At 39.2% G+C, this 17,623-nt stretch overlaps 1 protein-coding gene across 8 annotated transcripts in view; it reads left to right on the forward strand.

Annotated features, from left to right (window-relative positions):
- The first annotated feature begins 13,534 nt into the window (after positions 1–13,534).
- The window catches only part of pard3ab (par-3 family cell polarity regulator alpha, b), a 151,361-nt gene continuing 147,272 nt past the window's right edge, over positions 13,535–17,623 (forward strand). For 2 of the 8 annotated variants that reach the window (XM_015051495.1, XM_015051494.1), the window contains exons 1-2: positions 13,537–13,736; positions 15,927–16,018. In XM_015051495.1, coding sequence (XP_014906981.1) covers positions 13,680–13,736; positions 15,927–16,018 — 149 coding nt within the window. In that variant the 5' untranslated portion in view covers positions 13,537–13,679. Of the gene's footprint in view, positions 13,737–15,926; positions 16,019–17,623 lie in introns of all 8 variants that reach the window. The other 6 variants (XM_015051500.1, XM_015051499.1, XM_015051492.1 and 3 more) reach the window with 6 other exon arrangements.

Below are 17,623 nucleotides of genomic sequence, written 5' to 3' on the forward strand. Positions count from 1 at the left end.
ATTTCAGCAACAAGGCAGTTCAAAGTGCTTTGGATCATAAAAATGGAAGAATAAGAAGTCATAAAAACAGGCACCAATTAAGAAACCAGTAACAAACATTACATTTTGTCATCAATACACATCAAATGCGTTACTCAAAGCTCCAAAAGCAAAACAGGTGGGTTTTTAGTCCTGATTTAAAGGAACTCGGTGTTTCAGCTGTTTGCCAGTTTTCTGGGTGTTGGTTCCAGATTTGCGGTACATAGAAGCTGAATGCTGCTTCTCCATGTTTGGTTCTGGAGGGGAAAATGGTAGAAACAGACGGCGTTTACTGTTGATATTCCAAATTTAGTTTAATAGTTTATTTAAAACAGGGAAAATATGCGTTCTGTAAAGCCTTTGAATGACACGTTTGTGTTTGGATCAGTTCCTGCTCCAACACAGAACGAAAACCCTTGAAAAGTTTGATGCCTTTTCCCTCTCAGCATTGGTTCATGAATCTAAAAGAGAAAAAAAAAAACACTCTATTCCCCATACCTCGGTCAAAACATCACACCTACCTTTCTGTTCGGCCATCATATCGAACATCACACTTCTGTTAGGGTTCATTCATACCAGCCCTGTTTAGTTCACTTTAATCCAACCAGTTTGTCTAGAAAGTCCAGTTTGTTTCCGGAGTTCGGTTTAAGTGAACTCTGATGCGGTTTGAATGCATATGTGAATGCCAATCAGGCCAAAGACCGCTCCAAAACCAAAACATGAACTACAGCACAGGGCATTCTGGGTAAATACACAGTACGCGCGAGTCGAACGCTAGCGGGAGAAATGGCTTGTGGTCTTTTACCAAAGACAAAATGGAAATCGTACAACTGCTAAAATCTGATGCCACTCCATTTTCATTTACGTTTCGTGAGGAAGGAAATTGCACTCGGTGTCTTTTTCAGAGGTTTTTGTATGTTTTCTTCAGTGGTGCAGCGCCCCCGCTGGTGAGGAGGGGAACATATTTTTAAAAGGGTTTAGTTTGTTTGATACAGTGCAGTGTGAAAGAGAACCACACCAGCTGAAAATGTAACAAATGTTGGCATTTTGGTCCCTGAAATCGAGTCTACTGGACTATGAGGTGTGAAAACACTTCAGGTTGTTTCCGCAAACATTGAAGATCATAAATAAACTGAGCATAGTGAATCCAGGCTCAGTAAAAAGATCTAAAACATCCATTCTGCCTGCAATATCCTTCAAACTCCTGTTCTTTTCAAACTGTCTTTGCTTCACCTGGGGATGCTGATCCCCAGGTGAAGGTTGGGCTAATTCTCCACCAGCTGTAACAAACATTGAGTTTGTTTCTCACTTTGGGATGTTAGCAGAAGAGCTAAGTTTTTGTTTGCATGGCTGCTGCTGCGTCCTCGGTTATTAGCCTGCAGAGGATCAACGTTATCCCTCACGGCTTTGTGGAAACATCTGCACACACTCCACTCAGACACCTCCAGACCTGATTCGTAGAATAAATGCATCATTTCAATGCGGGAGTGCTGATATACACAGAGCACAAAGTTACCCTGGAAGCGTGTGCTACAAACACCTTACAGCTCGGCTCTGCCTTCGGACTAACAAGTTTGCGTGCAGCACGTACGTGCGGCGGAGGGTTGAGTCCCTCAGGTGCACGCTGCAGCTTTAGAGGGATAAATCATGCCGGCCTGAGCCATATGCCCATAAATCACTTCAGACTGTGTGAACGTTCACCTGAATGTGCATGCATAATGCACAGGAAACCCGGCGCGCTCAGACCGGCTCTGTGTGCTGTGAGTGTGTCTCTGCTGTGCATGTTGTGTGTTTGGAGGTTAGAGGGATGAAAGTGAAGCTCTGCGGCGTTTCGGGGCGGCAGGTTGTGTGTCGGTGCAGAGCGAGTGGCCAGCAGGTGCTGCTGTGGAGCTGCTACTGAAGTCCTGCAGGTTGGTGTGTTTGTAGATCTGTGTGTGTGTTTTCTCTTCTGTTTGTACTATATGCTGGTGGTGTGTGAATGGATGCACAGATAAATGCTGTAGGTGTGTGTTTGTGTTTGCAGATGTCTGAACACTTCAGTGTTAATCTGCAGTCACCTTGTTATAATGAGCCTTTAGTCTGACTCTCTTCTCACTTTTCCATCTGTATTGTGAACCTTATTGTTGTGTCTCACACCTAGCAGCTTTTTTCTTACTCACCGCTCAGTTTCCAGGCTTCACATTAGATCATTATATCTTCTCTCATCGTCTCCACTTACTCCTCTGCGTTCCCCTTTCGTCTCACCTCCAATAATCTTCACTCTCTGCCTTTGATATTCTGTCATCACATGTAATTTAGTAGCACCTTTCAGTAATTTGGTCTTTTTGTCCAGGCTGCTTGTTTAGAAACCGTGTGGCCGGCATACGAGGCTGAGTTAAAGGTTTTCTGGCTCTCTGAACATAATGAAGTGGCATCTGCATGTTGCAAAAACAACCAATCAAGAGTTCAGACCTGAAACCAGTAGTGATCTAATTTATCAAACATGCTTTAGGCTAAAGATGCATTACGATCAGTATCGATTAAGAAAACCAAGTGAATCGATTAGATCTCTTGGCCAGTTGGTTATCTAACACTTTCGAGAGCCGTGCAATAAAATTTAGAATTTTACAGCAGTATTTTATGGTACTATGGATAAAGATTATGATTAAAAAGCCCATTTATTACCTATTTTTATGCAACTGTGTGTCGCCACAAACACATTTTCTCCTGAAAAACATTCACATTTACAATACGCTGCTTCATTTTACTAAAAAAAAGGGCACCATACGCACTTTCATAGTAGCTAGCACAGCGCTAGCTACGTTTCCCAATTTCTGCCACTGGATAGCGGCATGTTTAATGAGCTAGCCGAGTGCCTAGCGCCATTTTTTGCCACCAGGCAGCCGTTGCTGGCTGTCAGTGCGGCGCAGAGATTGGCCACGTTGCTGCACAATGTGAGGTCGTCGTTTTCTTCTTCTTGAGTTTTTAGCGGTGGGCAAAGTGAGGATTGTGGGTCAGAATACCATTCCACAAATAATGTGGAGTCAGATTTCCACTAAAACATCAGTAAATACTGAAGTGATTATCGGTGGAGTGCACTGTAAATATTTCCTAAAGTATGTCTGCCAGACAAGCTTCTTCTGCTTCTTGGGCTCTGAGGCAATAAAATTCATTTTTAGGAGGGATAATGTTAACGTTTTGGGAGTATTGCACTCTAAATCGAGCTGTGTCCATTTTACACCATTTCAGCTGGATTCTGCTCTCAAACTGCCATCAGTTGCTCTTCTGCTCAGCTGTCTGTGCAACTTTGGTGATTCCTCTTTGTGGATCTCTCTAAATCATCCAGAGTCCTGGATGCTATCAACCTTTTTTCTTCTTCTGTGGACAGAGAAGGTAAAAAAAAATCTCTTTGTCATCTGAAGTTGCTGCCAGACCAGGTGACGTCTCAGCCTGATTTCTGTCAAATCGTATTTTTTCTCTCTGAAAAAGGGGAAGCGGGCAGAGAGCACATTTAGAGGAGGAGATTCAAGGTTTGTACGCTTGAAATGATTTGAAAGTGCTTGAATTTCAATCAGGCGTTTTCAAGGTTTAGAAAGTCCTTGATTTCTGTGTAAAGTCCTTGAAGGTGCTTGATATTCAAACTGCACAGATTTGTAATCAAGTGCAATCGAACATTTGGATAATGGCTAAAATTTGAAAAACATTATTTATAGTTGAAACCAAATAACACACAGCATATTTTCCTCTCTGTCTGAAGTTAAATCTGACTAAAATTTCCTTTTTAGGTCAGTTTAAATGACCAAAATTATTTATATTTGCTAAAAGCCAGAAAACGTATTGAGAATTTTTTTTAGGGATTTTATTTTTTAATTTTTTTCTGTATGTTGTGTTTGAGGATTTTATGTTGTAAGTTATTTAACTTAACAGGATTAGTTTGGATTGTTTCAATGTAATGAACGCATATAATTCCTAATTGTTCAATTACTTATTGATTGTCTTATATCTTGCATATTAAACGTTATTGAAATTGTTTTTTTTTTTTTGTTAAGTTAGTGTTTTGTTCTCAGTCCTGTCAGGTGTGTGTTGTGGGTGAGAGACATTTCAAAACACACATTTTATTATATTTTGGTTAGACTTCTCCCTGCTGTATAATGTAGAATACCACCACAAATAAGTAATAAATTATATCATATAATATTGAATTGATTCAGTCTTTTTCATTTAATTTGTATAATTTTTAACACCAAAATGAGGCGCTGGAAACATTACTTACCTTGAAAATGTAAATTTTACTGAAAAATGTGTGAATTCTGATTTAATTTAAGAATTGTCTTCTTCAGATCTAAAGTTTAATTTTTATAAATAAACCATCTTCGTCTGAATTTTAACGTTTTAGAGTTTGCGAAGAAGGTTTTGCCTCATAACCCGTAAATCTCCACCTCTTCACATCAGTCTTTGTTATTCCCCTCCTTTTTCTTTCTCTGAGCTTTTCTTCTCCTTATCACATTTGATCTTTCGCGGTTCCTCTCCAGCTGGGAGGGACATGATGGGGAAACGTGGAGCAGAGAGATGAAAGGCAGCTCTCTTCGTCTCCAGGGTGAAACCTTCACCTGAGGGGCTCCTGCAGCTACAGAAACCTGCACAGCCGTAAAACGACGTGTTCGTCACCTGCTACCACAGTCTAATTACGCCAGAAGAGCGGCCTGCTTGGGTTGGACAGATGGCAGGTGTTTGCAGAAATGAAATCCACCTGTTGAGGCTTCTGAAGGTTCAGAGTTGCGCGCAGCAAAGCGACAAATCAGAGATGAAAATCTCAGATATGTAAAGCCGCTGCGCTTGGCAGGTTTATGAACGAGAGTTTATCATCGGTTTATAAAACGATCAAAGACGGGATGAAACGGACGACAACAGCGGCTGAGATCAGAGGAGACGATACGACGGAACAGGAACGCCGCTGATTATTAAAAGTCTGGTGAGCAGAGAAGATCCTGCCTACCGGAAGAAATGCATAATTCTCCATCTACAACATAAAAATACTCTGCATGTTTGGTTTCAGAGCCAATGCAGTTCCTCCCTGTGCATGTTTGGGTTTCCTCCAGTTTCCTCCTGCGGTCCAGAAACAGGAAGTTGTGTTAGAGATTCAGAGTTCGGTGGTAAATGGTTGCATTTACTCGAGTAACTTATTGGGAAAAAAGAAACTTTTAGGAGTAGTTTTTACTTTTACTTGTGTAATTTTACTACAAAGTATCGCTACCCTTGATTAAAATTTCTGGACCCGCTGAACGAAGAAGATTGGACACAAACATTTTTAATTATCTCTTTTCGCTACATTACTTGATATCAAGTAAAGTTAATTCAGCGGAGTGATAGAAGTAAGAAATACTGCCACCTGCAGGTGGGAATTAGCATCACTTAAATCTGATATTTTTTTTACCATTTTTACAGAAAATTCACAATAAAATTATAATCATGCATTAGCATGAAAAATTACGAGGATCTGTTGTCTTTGCGTGAATTTCCGCAAAAAACTAGATTGACTAAAAGTAACTACAGAAATCCTAAAATCTTTTTATTTTATGTTCACAGAATCTGAACCAGTTAAATTAAAATCCTGCCTGTAATCCCAGTGAGACGCTCCTGCTGCCTGTGAGGCTCTGATTTGCACAACAGAGATCATCAATGTCCTGCTAACTTTAAAAACCATTTAGCTGCTGCATAAAGTATAAAATCAGTTGGCAGAGCGGCCATGCTGTTGACGCTCTAACTGCAGTCCTGTTTTTATTGTGACAGCAGTAAAATGCTTCAGCATGCAGTTAAAGGGAAAAAGCAACCTGAATGCGCGTGCTGGATCAGGCTGGACAGTTTTATGTCCTTTACGAGGAAGTCACGTTGCACGGGATGAGTTTTATTCTGACATACGTCTTGATGTCATTTTACATCACTTTTACCGCCATGAAGCTTCCAAAAAGCTGTTTTGTGCAAAATTGGGATTGAATTAATAAGATGTTTTATTATTTTTGCTTTATTTTGTACGTAAACCTTTTAATAAACACTTTTCCCTTCACTTTGCTCTCTAGCGCCCCCGTCTGATTTGGAAACAGCTGGTATTATAAGAGGAAAGTGACATTATAGCTCTGAACTGACTGAAGAACAAGAAGCAGTGAAAATGTCTTCAGAAATGATCGATTTACCTCGTCAGATCTTCACTTAAGTTTTTCTGCTGCAAACCAAAGAAAACATCTGATAAAGCCGTTTATTTAGAGGAAGCGGCCATTGCTGTTGGAGTCATGCAGAATAACAGCCTTCATTGTGACACCTCGTCCTCGGTGTGTGAGGTTTGCCGTTAGCCACCTCGTCTTGTTTAGCCGGCCTTACCTCTCATTTCTGCAGCTCCGTTGGGAGTCCCATCCTGGTAAATGGTGCATCTTGCAACAAGCTGCATGAGCAGCCACAGCCCACCCAGGTCCCCTCATCGCTCCCTTACATCTGATGAAACGACATGCAGCAGCAGAAACCCGACACTGAAGCTGCTGTTGCTATAAATCTGAGAACATGGAGTCTGTTTCAGGTTAATATGCACACAGAGGGTTTATGGTAGCTGTAAAAATGTCTCCAGTGCCATAACATTAGTTATAGGTAAAGATCTTTATAGCAAAAACCTCTGGTTAGCTTCTGATCTGAAAGCAAACTTGGCCTCTTTTTAGCTACTTATCTCTGGTTTCTGCCTAAAATATTTTCTTTCTGGAGAAAAGTGAAAAACCTATCAGTTTGTGCTTCATATTAGTTGATATAAATAAATATTGATTAGCGTTTTGTTTTTAAATATCTGACCTGTAATTCCCAATTTTATACAAAGTTTCCTCTCAAGCCCTTTTTCTCGTTTTCTCTTTTCACGCTACGCAAGTGTTTATTTTTCAGCAGTTCTGAGGTCTGGAGTCAAAACTTGAAACTGCTGCTGCGCAAGTTACTCAATGGGTTGTTGCTAGGTAACCAAAGAGTGAGTGAGTTGCTAGGTAACCAAAGAGTGAGTGAGTGAGTTGCTAGGTAACCAAAGAGTGAGTGAGTGAGTTGCTAGGTAACCAAAGAGCGAGTGAGTGAGTGAGTTGCTAGGTAACCAAAGAGTGAGTGAGTGAGTTGGTAGGTAACCAAAGAGTGAGTGAGTTTCTCTGCCTACATTCCCCAGAATGCTGTGCGGTTCTGCATCAGAAGTTCTTTGAAATTATTGAACGTTGTATTGGATGTGATGTCTGTTGATATTGATCATGTCGTGCTACTAAAAATGCTTCACGATGCTCAACATTAAAGTTTCATGGTTGCATTTTTCAGAAACAACTAATCAGAAAAACAAAAATTTTATTTTCAAGAGTATTTCATAGTCTGTCATCACAATCTTCATCCTCAGATGAACAGTGTACAAACTTTGTCAAAATCGTCGAGCACCAATATGAAGGTCCGATTAAAAAAAAAAGTAAATAAAATGGTGTCAGTCTCCTCTACAAAAAAGGTCTTTCTTCAAAATCCTTGCAGTGTTTAGTCAAGTTTAATAAATTGGTGGGCCACAGATGTGTCTGAGAAACATTACTAAATGTTTGTGGTCCTACAAACTATTCTATATATTTTTTTAAAAGCCAGTGAAAGAAAAATACTTTGTTGTAGCTATAACTTTTCCTTTAACTATACCTAGATGGAGTGCTTTGGATGCCACAAACCTTTTACTCTGTGCGGGGTCGCACTGACCTCGTGTACGCTTTTACGAGTTTTTTTTCTCATGTTGTTATGGGAACTGACGGTCTGGCAGGACAATTTCAAAATCCCTCCCTAGCTCAGCTTCTGATGCCGGCTTCTAGTCTTTCTCACATTGTTTTTGCAGATTTTTAAACTGCAGCTTTTGTTCTAAAACTAAAAGAAAAGCAGAGAATCCTTCCACATTTGAAGTTGTAAGCCTCCCACCTGTCGTTCTTCATCCTGTGAATGAGCTTTGTCGCGGTTTGTCTTCGACTGTGCCCCCCGTCTGTCATTCTCTCAGTCTCTCTGCTTTTCCTGTTTTCTGTCCCATCACTCACTTTATCTCCTCTGCACTCTGCGGGAAAGAAATCTGTTTTCTGATGCATTGCTCTGCATCATCTGCAGGATACAACTGTTTGGCATAATAAAGCGAGATCCAAACCCTTGAGAGATTTATGCCGACGCTAAGACTGAGTTTAGAAACATCTAAGATTACCGCTGAGGCTTTAGTAGTGGACTGCAGAGAAATTGTTGCTGAAATTAAGTTGCTACCAAATGAAAGGCAGTAAAATTAGGATACACACTAAGCTGATTGGTGCACTAATTTGGTTTTTGGGTGTGAGTTGATATTTATAGGGTTGATTCTTGTTCATTATGACTTCCATAATTCTCCCTGACACATTTGATGTCTGCATTTAGGTCAAACGATGACTTATGGTGACATTTGAGATTAATATTCTCTTTAACAAGTGTCTTGGGAAAGAAATGCCAGAGTACAAGTTGAAAAGAGGCAAATTACACACATTGAACATTTTTAGCAAGTAGATATTACATCTGCAGTCAAATGCAGCTGCCTTGACATCACTGAGGTTCTTTTTAAGGAGTTTGTATCCTTGTTTTTTATAGGCGACTGCAAAAATAGTTTAATCCAGGGTGACGCGCAACATGTTTAAAGGTTGGAACCTTTTTATTGATGAAATTCAGCCTGAAATATAAACGGTAGAAAGCACAATAAATAAATAACTTTCTTTGTGGTGACTGTTTTTAAAAGCCTTGCCTTGTAGAGCAGACCTTATAGTAAAAGTCCGAACAGTTTGTGTCCAGTATGTTTGGGGTCTGCAGAGATGTTGTGGAATGTCACACATGCATGATTGACAGCGAAAAGGCCCCGCTTCTGTTTCTGATTGGTTGTTTGTTAGCACTGGATGAAGGCGGAGGTGCTCAGTTTTGTATTATTTACTTTTTTCATAGATTATCTGTTTCTTACCAAGCTGTGTTTCAACAAATGTGTAAAAAAATCTGTTTTTATAAAAGTTGCATAAATAATGGAAGCATGCCAGTTTTGATAAAACTCTTGTTTTTTGATAAAAGGTTTTTGGCGGAAGGATGCTGTGGGATTTTTTCATGCCGTATAAAAATTGGTTTGTAAAACTGCAAAGGAAACACATGATCAACAACCGGATGTTTCTACTGGTTCAAACCATGAAGACGACGAAGAAGACATGGTTAATGACTTACCGTGTGAACAAACTTGTTCGTGCGGGATTTTAATTTAATTTCTTAATTAATGGAAACACTGCAATTGCGAACTTGTGTTTTTTTTTCACCATTAGCAGAATATTGGCAAAGTTTTGCGGACATTTCAATGAAAACGCAGAACTGGTGGCAGCATTCACTTGTAGTCTGTCAACGAACTACAGAAGCAAACTCGTTTTTCTTCGTTACACGATGAGCCATGCTATAATTTATTATGAATTCAGTCACTATATTCCAAAGCGACCAACATTTGAAACCTACAAATGTAAAAACGTAGAGGAATAGTAAACTCTTTTGGAGAACAGAGAGTGCTGAGCCTTCAAACCCGAACAGAAAACGCTGCTCTGTGTGGGAAATCCCTGAAGATGCCCCCTCGGCTCAGTGAATCCTCAGGTTATTGACGACGCCGTCCGCTCATCTGGATCTCATTATCAAACTGTCTTCCGGAGAGACTAATTGAATTAGCGCAGGGATCGGAGCGCTTGCTGTTAATGATGCGCTGCGGTCCTGCGGCGAGTCGAGAATCGACATCTGTCAAACGTCGTGGGAAGATTCACCGTGATTTAAACGTTATGAGGCCGACCTTGTTTGTTTGGTCCTTCAAAGATATTTCTAAATAAAAACCGTAACACTCACCTATGGATGAATGAAACTCCTGGCTTTAAATTAATTACTGGCTGCTTTGAGGCTGACATCTTCTGGGTTTTTCTTACTTTCAGGATTTTCCCAATAATTAGAGTTTTGCGCGGCGATGTTTTATCGTCCACTCAGGGAGCTTTTGATGAGCTTTGAGTGCTTCCTATAAGGGTTGAGTGGAAATGTAAAGACTCCTGTCAGATCAGCAAAGTGCTCACCTGCAGGGAGTTGAGTGTTTGAGTCGTCGTTTCTTGTTGCTTTCTGTGAAAGGGTCAAACACTCTCTGACCCAAACACCGGTGTTTACTCTCTCTTTCTGAGCAGAACGTATTTCATATAAACTTTTAAAGTTCTTGAGTGGATCTGGAGGGATTGCAGCTTTTTCTCCAAAATCTAAGGTAATCGGTCACACTGATGTTAAATGGGGAGAGAGTTTTATTGAAAATTAAATGAATAAATTAATAAATACTTCATAAAAAAATGTCAAAATAAAATAAGTTTTTTTTTATGTAGGAGCCTAGTTGGTCACAGTTTTATTTATTTCATAATGGGATTTAAGTTTTTTAAAGTTTCGTTTTATGAAATAAAAAATATAAATAATTGATAAATACTCTGTCAAATAAATATATGCCCCATGAAATAAAAACTACATACAAATTTGTTTGTTCAAATGCGGAGCTTATTTTGTCAATCACAACTGAATTTATTTATTTTTTAAATTGTCATAATGGTGTTGCAAAACTACTTTACATATTTCAGAGACTTTTATTTTTTCATCATTTAGAAATGTATATAAAAAAATATGTTAATAGCAAATACTCTATTTCATAATTTTATTTTGTGAAGTTATGTGATGTTTTTCCACCAGTTATGAAATAAATTAAATAAATGCCTTAATAATTAACATATAGTCCAATCTAAAAATACATTTATTTTTATTTTCTTTTATGGGGTTCTTATTCACCCAATATCAGCCAAAACCATGATCATCCTCTTCATCAGACTGCTAGACAACAGCCTCAGTCAGAGGCTTTGTCAGAGCCGCTGTAACACAGACTGCTACAGGAGATCCTTCCTGCCACCAACTCCTCTTTGGGGGAACTTGTATAATACATTAATCTGGGATTAGTCCAGTATTTTCAACCATTTCAAAGACCTGATTCCCATTATTCCCAGTGGAGTCTGAGGAAAGGAATACTTATTATTCCCATTAGTTCCCAATCAAGGAACTAAGTGATGTTTTACACCTGTTTGTTTTTCAGAGAGCTGGATGCGTTTGCTTGCATCCACATGCAAGATGAAAGTAGCAAGAAAAGGAGGAGCAGGTAGCACTTCATTACTGCGCCGAGTCTCTTCCTTAGGTCCACAGAACCACTTCATTTACTCTGAGAGAAAGGACAGGCCCCGATGGATCTCCCATTAATCTTTAATGAGCCCCCGGCTCTGCCTTCTTCCCCATGCACATCCAGGAAACAAACAATGACTCGGCTGGAAAACACTCGTAGCCCGGCCTACCTGCCTGCCTGCCTGCCTGCCTGCCTGCTCGCCATTAACCCTGAATTATTAAAGCGGCCATCAATCTGCCTCAGGAGTGGGCATCGTCCTGATGGCGGCGTGTCTCTCCGAGTGTCTCCAGCTGGATTTTCAGCCAGAAGTTGGAGTTTATCGTTCCATTCGTCATTCACAGCTGCTAAACTCAGGAGTCTGTCAGCAACAAAGCAACTTAAAACCTAGAATTACCCTGAATCAGCAGCAGTTTTTGCCTCATTCCCTTTCTGGATTAAAACTCAGCATCTGCCACACTGCTTGGCATCCCCTGTAAAGATTGTTTAATTGCAGTAGCGGACAAAGAAAAACATCTAAATTAGGTAGATGTACGTCTTTCCAGCACAGATATTATCCACTATTTTCATTTCCGATACCGATACAGATATCTGAGGTTCAGTATCGGCCGATACCGATCCAATACACATTCACTAGAATCAAAACTAATATCTATAGTAAAGTTTACAACCTTTAATTCCTCCCTTTATCGGCGACATCAACCCCACTTTGGGTAAGAAATATACTTTTTTAGGTTTAATTTTATCCATTAGACAAGTTGAGAAACTATATAGTTGAATATTTTTTTCTTTTTAGATTTAAAAACACAAATACCACAAAATTTTAGATAAAATTCCTGGTATTTGCCAGTAATTGGAAAATGGCTCAACACTTCAGAAACACAAAATCTTACAGTATTTTTGTGTAGTTTCTACTGAAAATATCTCTGTACGATTGAAATAAGACAAATTAAACTTTTAAGTACCTTTTCAGCAAAATAGAAGAGCTTGTTTTAGAAAAATAAATCCTTAACATTGATGAAAAACTATTTAACTTTTAACAGGGGGAAAATATCTTGTCATATGTGAAATAATCTCCCAATGAAACTTTTTCATCAATATTAAGGAATTATTAGAACAAGCATGTATTATTTCAACTGTACTGTTATTTGCACTTCAAAATGGACAACAATACTTGGTAGGATTTTGTTCTTGCAGTGAAAAATGAGGTGTTTCTGCAGGATAATAATCCAAAACGTGTCTCAAATCAACAGAGACACCAAACCAGACACAACATCAAGCTTTTTCTTTGCCTTAACGTTTCCAGAACTAAACCCGGTTTAAAAAATCTGCAGAATAAACTGAAAGGAAGAGAAAAACGACGATGCTGGAGGATCTAGAAAGAAGATCTGTGTCTTTCTGCAGATCCGTTTCGCTCCAACCACGTGAAACTTTATAGCACACTAAGTGCTGCAACTAAAATGATGCATTTCCAGGCTGAATTTACCAATATTTTCATAGAGAGTTATGTTACTGCATTGAAAGATTAATTTAGTTTTACACAGCAGGGTTGGAGAAAGAAAATCCAAATTATTACTCATTTGGCTTTAAACTGGCTTCATAGTTTTTTAGAATAATATTTTTTGTCATTGTTGCAATAACAAAAAAGAGTTTGGCAATTTTTAATGGCAGCATAATAAATCGCAATAAGTACATGAGTACAAACAAAATCCCATTTAAGTCACTTGAAGTTCAAGACCATAGCCTATTGTTACTCCTTAAAGTTTTCTTGATTATTAAAGAAAACTTTACTAATTATGTCAGATTTGCATCTTTTTGGAGACACTGAATAGGACAGATCTCTGGAGTTTTGCTTATGAAGATTATACCGTTTCAATACTATTACGTTAGGTGAAGACTCTGAAAAAGTCAAAATAATGCGAATATTCAATCTAGAACATCCAAGAAAGGTCAAATCTGAATTTAAAGCAGCTATAAACTACAGATATTTGCATGTTTTTCATCCAATAAACACTTAAATGTCTGGATCCTGAGACATCGCCTCAGTTTTTCTCCTCCCAGTCAAAAGTCCTTGCACCCTGTTCGACACACATGCCCGCATTCATCCACCGCCCTGCAGCGGCATGTCCTCCAGGCAACCAAAGTGTCATGGCAACCGTACGGCAGCCACGGTAACGGCAGGCTCATTTTCATACTGATGAGGCCAGTTGCCGGGGAGGTCTGAGCCGCCGCCGCTGCTGCTGCTCGTCTCTCCTCTCCGGTGTCGCCCTGAAATTTTAATGACCTTTTTTTTCCTGCTTCTCGTTTTTCTACTCTCACGGTGCCCTCTGAGTGTGTGTGTGTGTGCGCGCTCAACTCAACTGTTCAAACATATACACACAGTGTGACGGGTGAGGAGAACAAAGGCGATGCGAGTCTGAAGACGGTAGACCGTTTGAAGGGCATGTATTTTTATACGCTAGGAGGACCTCCTCCAGTCTGCAGCTCCTGGCGTCTGCAGGTTTGACACTCAGCTTCGTTTCTGGGTTTGAGGATTTTAACGCGTTTAGAAGGATGACTGGAGGCAACATGGAGAAGAAATCTGACTTAAGGTTGTATTTATCCTAGCAATAGCATACTGCGAACTCTAGGGGGCAGTAATTCACCAAGTTGTTCTCCAGACGAAGCATTCAGAGATTCTGACTTGTTGACCAGTGAAGGTAGGACCAGGCCTGCCGACGTAGCTAATTTTCCTGGACGATAAATTGCGATAAATGATATTATTATTATTAATGGTAATAATAATAATGCAAAATTACATTCTAAATTCTAATGAACATTTAACACTGGATGTTAAACGTTTTAAGTGTCCAAAATAAATAAATAAAACAACAGACGCAACAAATAATATGAATTATGAAGCCTGCATAGTTGAGACCAAAACAGACTGAAGACTTTTGTCGACCAGTTTTTGGTAGAAAGAGAGAGAAAAATGGAAATTACCGAGCTCATTTTAGTTTATCATGTGTTTAATTGATGTATTGCTTGTTGCGACAGGTTTAGGTGGGATCAGTCATGGCGTTCGATTCTCTCATTGTGTCATTTTGACGCTGCTTCAAGGAAATTCCATGTCTACCCGTCAGATTTTACAATGACACATTAAACTGCATTTAAATTTCATTCTGTTTAATTAATATTCAAAAAGTTTAACACAGAATCAAACAAGATGCACATCAAGCAGATGAATGTGTGTCTTTTTCTTCAGGGTAACAGAAAACACAGACTGTGGCCCCAGAATCTGTATACAAACCGATGAAACTAAACAACTATGAACGATTCACAACGTCCTCCACATGGACCGCTTGTTCTTAATCAAAGGTTTCAGGGTTTTAACGTAGAGCTGGAGTTTCAGCTGGTACATTGGAAACTGGAACTACAAGCCGCAGTTTTGAAATCGGGGAACATTTCTCCTATCACGCAAACACTTGATTCAGCAGGAAGAAATCCATTTAAATTATTGCCATATAAATTACCTGAGTTTAGTTTAGCACAAGAACAGAAGGACAAACGCAGGAATGAATGGATGAGTAGTAAAAACGCCCGACCCTCCACTGACCCTTATCTGTTGAATATTTTTTCCTCCAGTCTGTGATGCAACATTCCTGATTCTCCCGATTTATTCCCAGAATCTCACGCGGAATCCATCACTCCACCGTCTGTTTGGTCTGTATCCAGCATTTAGATGCTTTTCTCAAGGTGAAGTCGAACCTAAAGCTGGAGCCAGAAACCATAAAAAACTGGATTACAGAAACATGGCTCAGTTAACTGGGACAGGGCGATTAATCGATACATTTTATTGATTAATCTGGACTTTTTTTCACCAACGCGCTCGTTGGGTTTCTTGTTAAGTTTCTTTTACAGCTTCCATTAATTTTATTGGCTGATTCTTTTCTATTTTTACTACTAGAATAAAGTTATAATATTTGAGGAATGCAGTCAAAGTGATACGACAATTAAGTCGTAATGTTACAAGAACACAATCGAACTAATATGAAAATAAAATCTTATGATAATTGAACTAATATGACAAAGTTGTAAGTTTATATGAGAACTCCCATGCAAAACTCAACAAAAAATAAACTATCCAAGCTTTTATTTTTGTTAATATTAAAGCTGCTTTTCTTCCTCATAATTTTAAGACATTCTTGTAGTAAAATTGCATATTTTTTTCTGCTGGTGGTGTGATTATACTCTTTTAATTAAGTAAAATATCTGGCACTAATGCTCCGTCACTCCCAAAAGGAACGATTGAAATTAAAGCCGCTTTTTGAATATGTCTTCTTCTATTTGATATTTCTGTTTTAGAAAAGTAAGCTGGGAAAAAAAGTCAATTAAAGTTGAATCTGCGTGAAAAAAATCTGAGATTTTATTTTGTTGACTGTTCTTTCCAGAAGAAACAAACAAACGGCAGCAGAATCGGCTAATAAAAGCTAATTTGTAGCAGGAAGCTGCCAAGGACAGCTGCCTGTTGCCAGAAGTTGTAAAGCTAAATCTGCTGGAACCGCACAGATTCATAACACCATGTCAGGATGACTCACCGCCGTTATTAATCGCTTTAATCTGAGGCAATCCTCAGACATATGAAGGAAAACTCGGCATGCAGCAGAGGTCGGTCTTCTTTCTCTCCAACCTCGGTTGTTTTGTCTTGCAGGAGGAGGAGAGCAGGGAGGATGAGAACGGGCGAATCGAGCCGGTTGGCCGAGCCGACTCCTGCATGGAGCACACCCCCGTCAGATCTCTGGAGTAAGTCAGCCAAGTCGGGTTTATTAATTAGCCTTCCTGTTTGCACTTCCCTCTTGTTTGCTATCCGAAGGGAAACGCTTGAGTGAGGTGACCTTTCTGCTGAATTTAAATTAGTTTCAAGGCAGATTTTACACTGCTATTCTATTGAAAAACAACATTTTCACTATTGAACTCTTATCTCAAAATGTAGTTTTACTTGTTTAAGTCCAAAACTAAAATGGAGTCGGAAATGGTGTTTGGTTTATTAAACCAAAGATAAAACGCATGTTTTTTAATGTTCTCCCTCTGATAATTCATCAGCAGCTTGTTTTTACAGCGTTTCCTGTGCAGGATGAATAAGTTTGTCTTCTCTTTTCGACACTTAACCGTGTGTGCAGCAGGTTCTGTGTCGCAGTCCGGGTTTGTTTGTGCAAAATCTCACTTTAAAGCCCGCTCCCTGATTTACATAATTATCTTTTGTGGGAGCAGAATGATCCTCATCTCGCCGTCAGAGCTCGCCCACGCGCTAACCTGTTCTGCTCCTGTTATTAACAACTGTGCTTTGTTTTGTTATTTTGCTCCGTCGCATGCCTCCAGCTTAATATGCAGGTATGGTGTTATTATTCCTGTGATTTCACTGAGAGTCTGGCTTCCTCCCGCCTTCTTAGCTGTCAACAAGGGGGCCTTTTTCTCCCCGAGCTAATCACAGCCGTCGCATCTAAGCTGCGAGCGGATTAGATGGGACGGCTTTTAAAATATGCCAGAGTGTGCATGTTTCACAGCCAAGAAAACAGCTGAGAGAGGGGAAAAACACACCTAGACCCATTGAGGTGGGTTTTTATATTTAAAGCAGATTATGGGTGTCCTTAAAGGGCAGGTATCCATAAAACCAATTAACAAACCTCTAACATTTGAGTAAATAGCCGCCTTTGCACTTCAAGTTAAATACCGTTGAACATCAGGTCACACTGATGTAATTTGGCAGAATACATATGAAACTATGGAAGAAGATTACTGCCACTGAAAAAGTAAACCATTTTGGCATTAATCGTCTGAGATCAAAAGTCAGACTTCTGAGAAAATGTCAACATTTTCACTTTTTCTCTCGAAATGTATTTTTTTCCCTCCAGAATTTTTTTTTTTTTTCTGAGTTTTGATCAGAATAATTCTGCTGAAATTCAGAATTGGAATAATTCTGGTAAACTTGAAGAATTCTCAACATTTTTATTCTCTTAAATGATTCCTCTTTCTTTCTCAAAATTTCAAATTTTCATCTTAGACGATTAAAGTCAGAATAATTTTGGTAAATGCTGAGAAAAAGATCAAAATTCCTTGAAAAAAAGTAAAAATCCTAAGAAAAGTTGTAAAAGTTTCTTCTGTGGTCCTAACCTTCTTCCATTGAAAACTGCTTTCATTTGATTGATAAAATATTGTTTATCTTCCTATAGTTATTTTCAAGGTTCTGTTCCCTTCTGGGCCACATAAAGCTTTACGGCGGGCCGGATTTGGCCCCTGGACCTTTAGTTTGACACTGTGACTTAAAGGGTCAAAGTCGCTGGCATCGTTTATCCTCTCCTAAAAGCCGTGGCATCCTGTGCAGGTCGCAGAAGGATAAACTGCGTCTTT

The sequence above is a fragment of the Poecilia latipinna genome, unplaced genomic scaffold, assembly GCF_001443285.1.
Source record: "Poecilia latipinna isolate Pla-1442-1.1 unplaced genomic scaffold, P_latipinna-1.0 Scaffold1048, whole genome shotgun sequence".
In the NCBI taxonomy this organism is placed as follows: domain Eukaryota; kingdom Metazoa; phylum Chordata; class Actinopteri; order Cyprinodontiformes; family Poeciliidae; genus Poecilia; species Poecilia latipinna.